This window comes from Herpailurus yagouaroundi, unplaced genomic scaffold, assembly GCF_014898765.1.
Source record: "Herpailurus yagouaroundi ecotype Mexico unplaced genomic scaffold, PumYag 246, whole genome shotgun sequence".
In the NCBI taxonomy this organism is placed as follows: domain Eukaryota; kingdom Metazoa; phylum Chordata; class Mammalia; order Carnivora; family Felidae; genus Herpailurus; species Herpailurus yagouaroundi.
In genome coordinates, this window is record NW_024412463.1 from 6,205,012 (window position 1) to 6,214,557 (window position 9,546).

Below are 9,546 nucleotides of genomic sequence, written 5' to 3' on the forward strand. Positions count from 1 at the left end.
CTGGGAGGTTTTGAATTTGAATGCATTCTGAAATATCTACACTGGAGCTTAGGAATTACAGTCAAGCCCTTTGCCGATGTTCTCTTCTGTTCAGAAAACTCAAGAAAAATCAGAGCAAGCCCCAAAGGACGGCCACAAGCATGTTGATAAAGACACTTATACGTTGGTCTATTTTGTTTAAGCGCCACCTTTTCTCTGGTCCATCACAGGCGTCCATTACTAATGCAAATACCCTTGAGCCATTTTGCCAAAACAATGACTAACAGCATATTTATTCATTTATTCAAGTGTAAACCAGTCCGTTGCAAGGTATAGATGCAAGCCCTGAATACAGAGAGCCAGGGGGAAGGTTATGTTAGAGCAGGTGTATTTCCGAGGATGCCACACGTCCCCAGATGGAAGTCCCCTGTGCAGTATTGTGTTCTTACACAGCACAGTCACAAAGGAGGAAAGCTTCTGACTGGAAGCCAACTGAAGAGTAACTTGCCAAGCAAAACACGGAGGATCCAACGCCAACATCTCCAGTTAATTCTTCTTGAGGAAGGAGGAGAGTCTCCCTGGGATGAATGAATATTTTGACTGGGTGATTAATCACAATTATGCTGGAAAACCTGCCCGTGTGTTTTCTCTCACAGGGTCCTCGAACACCTTCCTCGCTGCCACCGTCTACAAAAGGGGCCCTTTTAATTGCTTTAATTGAGAAAAGACCAGGAAATGGAGCCAGAGCTCCAGATGAGACATCTATGATAATAGTCCCTCCGCAAAAGACACCGTAATATTCCATCTGTCTCTTAGTGTTGTGAAAGGGGCAGAACTTTCCCCCAAGTCTTCCCGTTGAGTGGTCTTCAGCCTCCTCACCACGCACTCACTCACTGAGCACTCTGACGAGATTTTAGCAAATTTTCTCAACTTGACTACCTAACGGTAAGTCCATTCCGAAAGAAGAGTTTACTAAGTCCAATGATTCTCTTTTGGCAGGCTGACAACTCCTGGATTTGACTGGATTAAACCCAGGAAAGACTTCCTATGCCAATTCAGAGGACACTCCCCCCCAGATTCAGAAAGCTTTTCTTAAAAACTCCCAGAAAAGGGGCGCCTGGGTGGCTCAGTCGGTTGAGCGTCCGACTTCGGCTCAGGTCATGATCTCACGGTCTGTGAGTTCGAGCCCCACGTCGGGCTCTGTGCTGACAGCTCGGAGCCTGGAGCCTGCTTCGGATTCTGTGTCTCCCTCTGTCTCTGCCCCTCCCCTCCTCATGCTTTGTGTCTCTCTGTCTCTCAATAATAAATAAAGGTTAAAAAAAAAAAAAAACTCCCAGAAAAAGAAATGATAGGGGGGAAGGAAAGAAGGGTTGGTGAGAAAGAGGAAGTAAACCACATCGAATACATATTTCCCGAGCCAAAAGGACAAAACAATTCGGCTAACGTATATTAACCTTTATTCTATGACAGAGACATAAGTAATTTTGTGAGTTCATATGACCTGTACAAAAGACAAAATAAGATATTGCACTAAGTTTAGATATGGGATATTTGGATGTAATATTAGCTAAACAGATAAATATATACAATTTAAGGAATTAAGGCAAAACCAGATGATACTTCCAAACACAACAGAAGGCTTGAAAAATAGGTATAATTAAAAACAGGGGCATCCCATCTCCAGTTAATAAAGTGGTCAGGTCTAAGGGAAAAAAATCCCTCAGGTTTTTAATAAAGTGGTTATTATCAATCATGGTAATTCAAGCTGAGCAAGAAAGTATAAGATTTCCCAGGGAGGAGGACGATCGGGTGGAGGTTCTGGGGGCTGAGCACTTAGGACTCGGGGAAGCAACTTTTTTCCTTGTCAGATTTATGATCTATTCTTCCTATTAGAAAATATAACTTGGAAAATATGACTCTTTCACATATATAATTAAAATACAACTATGAAGCATTCTTTTTTGTTAAGGAAAGTCATGTTGGTGACCTCACAGGGTAAATTTGCGGGCAAGCCATTCGTCACCCTATTGGTGGAGAAGACACAAAGCCAGTCACTGAAAAAAGCAATTCCCAGTTACCTTAAGAGAACAAAAGAGACGAGTTCCAAAGGAATAAAAACAAGTGTAATCAATATATCAACACAGCATACAATTCTTTGGCAGTATCATACTAACCGTTGATTGCAGTCAGAACTTGAGAGTTTTCTAATTCTTAAGACCCGGTCGCCAGTCTTTTAGAAACAAAGAAAGAAAACGCCACATCTGCAACGAATTCAGTGATTCCAGGAAATTAAACTCAGAACGAACCTTGCAGACAGCTTTTAAACTGTTAACACTTGAGCACAGATAGGTATTGTCTGCTGTGAGTCCCCATCCAAGTATACTGAAACACACACACACACACAAATCATCTGCGAGACTGTGTAACAGTTCGAACAGGCCTAGGATCCTTAAAGAGAATCCATATTCACCCATGAGAAACCAATAAAAGACGTCAATCCGATGATGAGGAAGTGATCTTCCAACAACGCAGGGGTGGGCCTCCCCTCCCCTGGATCAACATCGTGGAGAGATCAAATCCTATAGGGGAAACACCAGAAAGCCAGAGAACGTGGAATACTGCCAGCCTCCAACCAAGTTACCTTTCTCCAGTTTTAGGTAAACTTTATCCTCCTTATCGAGGTAGAGGAGCACCCCATTAGTGGCAGCTTCGCGGGTAACATCTTTGTCCCCAGCAAAGGCAGATATTACCGGCTTTCCATTCAACATCAGGTTAACCTACGAGAAGGAAAAAAAAAAAAAACCAAATCACTGAAAACATCTGCTGGGGGCTAATGAAAAATGCCTAAGAGGAAAGACCTCATAAACCAGCTGATGTTCAGTAAATTCATCCTGGCTGTGGCGGCTACGCACTTAGTAGGTCCACTGAGCTGATTTTTTTTTTTTAATTAAAATAACTTTTAACTTCTCCCATAGAAATTTCCTGAGATGCCTACAAAAGGATACCACCCATGGAGAGCGGCCTAGCCTCGCGGAAACTGGCCTCCCTTCAACACATAACTTAAGCTTGTGGTCTTACTTACTTGTCATATTCGATAAGAACCTTCCGGTAATGAAGCAAGCCTGAGGCTTCCCAGTATATCAGTAAAAAGAAGCCCAGTGTCCTTGGCTCTGATGAACCCAGATACAGCAAGATTCTATCAGCTTCATTTCAAGTTACTAGTCAGCTACAACAGGGACAGTGCCACAGTTCATTTAAAATTATGGAATGTGGGGGGGGGGGGGCTCTTTTTCTGTTTGCCTGGACAATGTGTATTAAAGAATCGTGATCGGGGAGCCCGAGTGGCTCAGCCGGCTAAGCGTCCGACTTCAGCCAGGTCACAATCTCGCGGTCCGGGAGTTCGAGCCCCGCGTCGGGCTCTGGGCTGATGGCTCGGAGCCTGGAGCCTGTTTCCGATTCTGTGTCTCCCTCTCTCTCTGCCCCTCCCCCGTTCATGCTCTGTCTCTCTCTGTCCCAAAAATAAATAAACGTTGAAAAAAAAATTAAAAAAAAAAAAATCGTGATCGGGGAGCCCGAGTGGCTCAGCCGGCTAAGCGTCTGACTCTTGATTTCGGCTCAGGTCATGATCTCACAGTTCTTGAGTTCAAGCCCACGTTGGGCTCTGCGCTGACAACAGGGAGCCTGCTTGGGATTCTCTCCCTCCCTCTCTCTGCCCCTCTCCTGCTCGCTCTCACTCTCTCTCTCAAAATAAATAAATAAACGTAAAAACGATAGTGATCACCACTACCACTGAAGATTTTAACGATGGGTAATTAGCAAAGAATCAATAATTCATAAGCTCATCATTATTATCAAATAATAAACTCAAAATGTGTTCACTTTTCTCCCCACTACAATTTTTATTATGCTGTGTTAAATATTACATACATTTCTAAATATTGGGGCTTGGGAAAAGCTTTCCCACGCTAGTAAATTTGTTTACTAAATATTCGTTCCTTTTGTGTTAAAAAAAAAAAGCACTTTAATGAAATCTGTGGATGATAAATCCATTCACTAGGATATGTAAAAGTGGGAGAAGAATTTGTAATCTATCATTCACCTGGTGACAGTATACAACACAAACATTGAGTGTATGATAAAAAGAATACTAGAATTCCACAGACATGCATCGGTGCCATTGGGTGTTAGTATATTTGGGTATCATAGGCTAGGCTTTGAGTGTAAGGTCAAGCCTATATCCCGAGAAAGCACAACACAAAATATGTTGCTCACTGTAGAAGTGAAATCTGTAACAATTTCCTAGCATCAGAGTAACTGAGGATAAACTCTTTAAAACATACGCAGAGAACACCCTTTGTAAAAAGTATATTGAGTAGTTTGCCGCTTCACAGATTTGTTTTCAACGGTTAACTGTATCTCATGCAGTTTAACAATAAAAGCGAATTTGTTTCATGTAATAGATACTTGTAAAGCTCCGCTAGTGTTACAACTTTCTTCAGATTCATTTTTGCATATGGGTTAACTGAAGTCGGGATCTTATAAAGTGATTTGTGTCACTGAGTTTTTACTAAGCCACGTTTTTTAAGTGGTTGGTTGTTAGGACGGTAATAAATTCAATTGTTTACTTTTCTATATGTTTCTTGTCATAGCCTTAATGGATGCTATAAAGAAGAAAACTGGAAATTAACTGTTTTGAAAATAAACTATAAAGATGGTTGTTTATTTTTACAATGAAAACACATCTTGAGATAAACGCTTAAATACATAACCACTGCCAATAAACACTGTTGCTTGGGGGAAGAGAGGGAACAGGTCAAAACACATACCTGGATTGTTTGGCTCTGGTAGACTTTAATTACATGAAAGCTGAAACTGTAAATTCCTTTTCTTGGTGCTACAAAGACAGACTCCAGGGTGAAAAAATTACCCACATTTACTAGGATCTACAAATAAAAAATAATAAAGAACAGTAAATTATTACAATATTCTCTTCCGTAACTAAGACAAGCTTCCTTCCTTCCTTCCTTCCTCCCTCCCTTTCTCTCTCCCTCTTCCTCTCTCTCTCTCTCTCTCCTTCTTTATTTCTTTCACAAGCAGCTTAAGAAACCATATAGAATAAAACACCGTGTTCTACTTCTTTCCTCTTTAGTGACTTGGAAAATAGATTTGTGTAATGGAAAGTTCTTCTGTCTTTTAAATGGTACAGGAAAAAAAAAAGAAAAAGTAACTGCTTTGCATTCATGCCTCAATTTCCAGCGAGGCCTGATGGCTCTGGAAACATCTAGATAACATGTGAGGGCTTATAAATATTAGCTTTACCTTGAGAGTCAGAGAAAAGGCATCCGCCCTGTATTTATATTCCCATCCTCTACAAGCCTTTGCAATGTCCAGAGATGACGTTTTCAAGACAGCCAATCGGCATCCATGGGCTCTCTGCAGTCACTCCTGGACACATCACACAGAGGCCTGGGCACTCCCTCCTCCGTGTGACATAATCCATGATACTGAATAGTGCACAGACTGATCTGAATGCCTGGCCCTCCCCTGAGCCTCTGCCAAACCTCTCCCAAGATCCATGGCCATTTTTTCATTGCTGTGCCATCTAGGCCTTAATTACAATATTTTGGCAATGACTCAGCCTTTGCAGGCTGCCAAAAAGTGGAGCATGAATAAAGACAGGCTGTGAAATAGGTGGCCTTCTTCTGTTCCTGCCAGTGTTATCCATTATCCTCTTATCAATCACCTGGTCTCTGCTTAAACTTCAAGGGTCAAAAATGAAAAGTAACATAAGGCGCTGTTTCCGAAGAAAGCAACAATGCGCTTTGTATTCCAAGACATGCAGCCTGTTTCTACCGGTTATGAAATTAACTCTGAATCTCAAGAAGTGACCTCTTTACACCAAATTTGCAAATGTCACATAAGGAAGTCCCTTCCTATGGGAAAGCGAGTGGGAATGTTTGGGGCTGGGAAGTTGTAAAATACTTGGAGTTTAATCTAATTCTCTCCAAGAAATAAATCTATAACTGGCATCCCCCAAAATCAGATGTCCCTACAAAGAGACACTTCTACTGTATCAGTGGCCACCAGCAATGCTATATTCCTGCCAATATTAAGCCTTCTGCATAACTCCCTAAAAATATACTATCCCCTCTAAGCAATGCACCAGAATATAGTAACAGGTCAAGCAGATGCGCCAGGCTCAACCCTTGGCTTAAAACACATGTATGTGTGTAATTTTATTCTGAGATTTCACCTTCTTCCAAGTAACCATCCGATTTCTTCCTCTGACCTGACGATCAATGAGCTTTCAATAACCAATCGCCACTGTGCCACACTCCCCAACAGAGATGTTGCAAAGATTTTTTTCAAGCACATTGAAAATAATTTGAGGTACTTAGTGGGGACTTCCTGAATCAGATACAAGTAGCATAATTCATTAGCAGTAATGGAAATGGCTGATTAGTGTTGACTACACATAAGGCTGGATGTTGACTCTACGTTGTAATTAGAGCATCCAGGCACATAGAGATCCATAACTAAATGTGTCTTGTGGTCTCTACGATTCATGGCTCTCCAAAAAGAAGAACAAACCATTCTCTTCTTCTAATTGACAGAAAGGTCACGGAAAAGAATGCACCGTTCAGCGTATTATACGGTGCCCTGTCCGCAATCGTCCAACATTTAATTAAATGCATTGAAATATAACCCAGGGCTGTGCTAGACTTTATTTCCATCAAGATGGAAAATACTGCACCAAAACCCCAAAGGGACTGCTTAATTCTTTAAAAATTATAGCTATCTGAGAGTAAGCCCCAGAGAAGCATTCTCTGTCTGGCCAGCTGGAGAGTGCATTACTTAGGAACAATTAAGTAAGGAATGGAAATGTCACCTCATCCCTTCCCAGACGCATGTTGCAGCATCATTTAACCTGTGCTCCTACACATGTGACTTCGCATACAACTGTGAACTACACAAGTGCCTCTGGAACTAAAAAGACTCTGGATGCTGTTAGGGTTGAAATTACAACCCCGGAGTCAGTTTTCAGTTTTAGGATTCCTTGCGGAACCTAGGCTGATGCCCGGTGGGGGAAGGGGGGGGGGTTCTCATCAGCCAAATCCCAGAGCTCCCGGTGGCTAAACAGAAGCCACCGATTTCATCAGTTCCTCCCCACCTCCTGCCCTCAACCCCACAGTCTGTCTTTCCCTGGGAATTTGCAATTCTCAGAAAGGACAGGAGCAGAGGCAGGAGCGGCGGTTTCCCAGCACTTCCCAACGGGAGCTCCCCGCAGCCGCCCTTCCTTCCTCGCCTTCCCTCCACAACTTTTCTCCAAGTACCACAGGAAGGCTTTCGGCTGCAGAGGCGCCTGCAACGTGTGTGTGTGTGGCGGGGGGGATCCTGCCCGCAGAAAGGTGGGCGAGATCTGACCCACGCCATCGCTGCCCACCCTCTCCCGCCACGTGCGAGATCCCTGCAGAGAATGTGGACCCGCGAAGCTCTCTTTGGGGAGAAGCTTCTTCAGCTGCGGGGAAACCAATCGTTCATCCGGAGACCGCGAGGGTACCGCGGGAAGGGCCTCGGCGGCACCTGCAGAGGAGTCTGAGCGGGGGTCGGGGGGTGGGGGTGGGGGGGGGGCGGCAGGCTCTGGCCAAGAGATTGCGAGGTCCGGGGACCAGGCTCCCGCCGTCTCCTACGGACCTGTTGCTGTGAAAACTCGTCCCGAGCTCTGTCTCTCCTTGCCGGGCTCAGCGCTCCCAGCCTCTCTCCCGCTGTCCCAGCCGCCTCGTCCAGAGGCCAGGAGGGAATGCGGGGCGAGGGCGGTGGTGGGAGAGACAGAAGTTTCAGACCCAGGCGCATTTGGAGAGCCGAGTGCCGAAACGATCTCCCACATCCCAGTCAGATCAACTCGAGCCCGAGCAGGCAGCCCCCGGTCCGGGCTGCCGGGAGCTCGCCCCCCCCGCCCCGCCCCGCCCCGTCCTCCGCCACCATGCAAACACACACCCGGCACCCTGCCTCCCTCGGGGTCTGACCTGATCGAAGTAAATGATGCGCGTCTTGTTGCTCATCTCGGACGGCTCATGGTTGGTGCTCCGCACCGCCGAGAAGGCGACCTTGGAGTTGGCCGCCCGGACCGAGATCCCCAGAGGCGAGGAAGAGGAGCCCTTGGAGTCCGTGGCCGGGTTCGAGTCGCACACCACCAGACACTTGCCCTCCAGCACGATAGGCTCCGTGTCGTTCTGCGCCCAGACGGGCAGCCCCGGCAGGGTGAGGGCAAGCAGCACGGCCGGCACCACGGACAGCGCCCGGCGCCCGGAGCCCATGGTGAGCCGCGTGAGCCAGCCGCAGCCCGCCGGCGCCTCTGCTCGCGCGCTTCGCCTCCTACCCCGGGACCCCGGCGCTCGGGAAGACGCCCGCGGCTAGACCGACAGCGCTGCAGGGACGGCGGCGGCGGCGGCGGCGCGCACACTTCCCCCAATTCTGTGGTTTGAAGTCAAAGTCTCCGCTCGCGCTCTCTCGCTGGCTCTGTTACCTTTGTCCTTTAAGGAGCTCATGCAGAACCCCCTACCCCACCCTCCTCCGCCCAAGAATCAGCCCTACCTGGGGCCCCCGCACCCACCCTGGCTCCTGGACATCTAAAAGTCACCAGCCCCCCACACTCACACCTCAAGGAGGAAAACGGTAATAAATTCTCACCCCAAACCCAAGCACCCCCAGGTGGACGACGGAGCAGGAAAAACAAAGGAGGCTCCAAAACAACGCAAAACAAAACAAAAGCCTCGGGGGCTGGTGGGCGCCGAGCGATGCGGATGTCGGTCCTGGACGCGTCGGGCTTGCGGCACGGACGAATTACACAGGCAGAAGGTGTTTCCCGGACCGAGGAGAACGCGAGGCTGCGATCATGACCAGGACCCTAGCGACTCCCACTTTCGCCTGGTCAAAAATTCCCCGCACCTCGGCGCCTCTCGGACGTCGGCAGGTAGGCGGCAGCCAGCGGGGTCCCGGGCACGGCGAGCACAAATTCGCGGGATCAGCTCCAGGGCGCAGGGCGGCTCGGCGGCGGGGTCCTCTTCCAGCCGCTGCCGCGCGCCCGGAGTCCCTGCGCACAACTTTGTCTGTCCTCGCGCAGCCGGGAGGGCGCCAGGCGGGCACACGCGCGCTATTTATAGGAGCGCGGCGTCCGGCCGGGTCGGCCTCCAGCTCACCCCGCGGGCTCCCGGGAAAGGGGGAGAAGGGGGCGGGTGACCCCAGCGAACGGCTCTCGCCCGGCGCTGAACGCACCCCGGAGCAAGCACGGCGCACGCCGCCGCTGTCTGCCAAGGTCCGAGGCCGCCCAGCCGGGGGAGCGCGCGGCGCGGAGAGTGTGTGCCCGGAGAGAGGCGCGCACAGCCCCGCGCTCGCCCGGCTCCGCGCCTGCTCGCCCCTCCTCGGTCTGGGCGGGCGGAGGGGGCTGCGGCTCTCCTCGCCCCTCCCCGGCGCGGCACTCCGCCGCCGAGCGCTCTCCGAGCCGAGCGCGGGGCTGCCAGCCCGGGGTGCGGAGCCGGGTGCGCGGCGGCGCGTTGCCGGGGTGCC

At 48.6% G+C, this 9,546-nt stretch overlaps 1 protein-coding gene across 1 annotated transcript; it reads right to left on the reverse strand.

The window, feature by feature from the left end:
- Positions 1 to 1,413: 1,413 nt before the first annotated feature.
- On the reverse strand, positions 1,414 to 9,423 carry CBLN4 (cerebellin 4 precursor). Its single transcript, XM_040459665.1, has 3 exons — positions 8,007 to 9,423; positions 4,806 to 4,922; positions 1,414 to 2,756 (listed from the first exon to the last, which is right to left on the reverse strand). The coding sequence occupies exons 1-3, from the start codon at positions 8,295 to 8,297 to the stop codon at positions 2,559 to 2,561; spliced, it is 606 nt and encodes a 201-aa protein (XP_040315599.1). The 5' UTR covers positions 8,298 to 9,423; the 3' UTR covers positions 1,414 to 2,558.
- Positions 9,424 to 9,546: the final 123 nt, after the last annotated feature.

Excerpts from the sequence above, each read along its gene's own strand:
- CBLN4 (XM_040459665.1), bottom strand. The coding sequence starts at position 8,297 with ATGGGCTCCGGGCGCCGGGCGCTGTCCGTGGTGCCGGCCGTGCTGCTT. Across the intron at positions 4,923-8,006 it reads GCATCATTTACTTCGATCAG|ATCCTAGTAAATGTGGGTAA; the intron begins GTCAGACCCCGA and ends TTTTATTTGTAG. Across the intron at positions 2,757-4,805 it reads ACCAGAGCCAAACAATCCAG|GTTAACCTGATGTTGAATGG; the intron begins GTATGTGTTTTG and ends TCCTTCTCGTAG.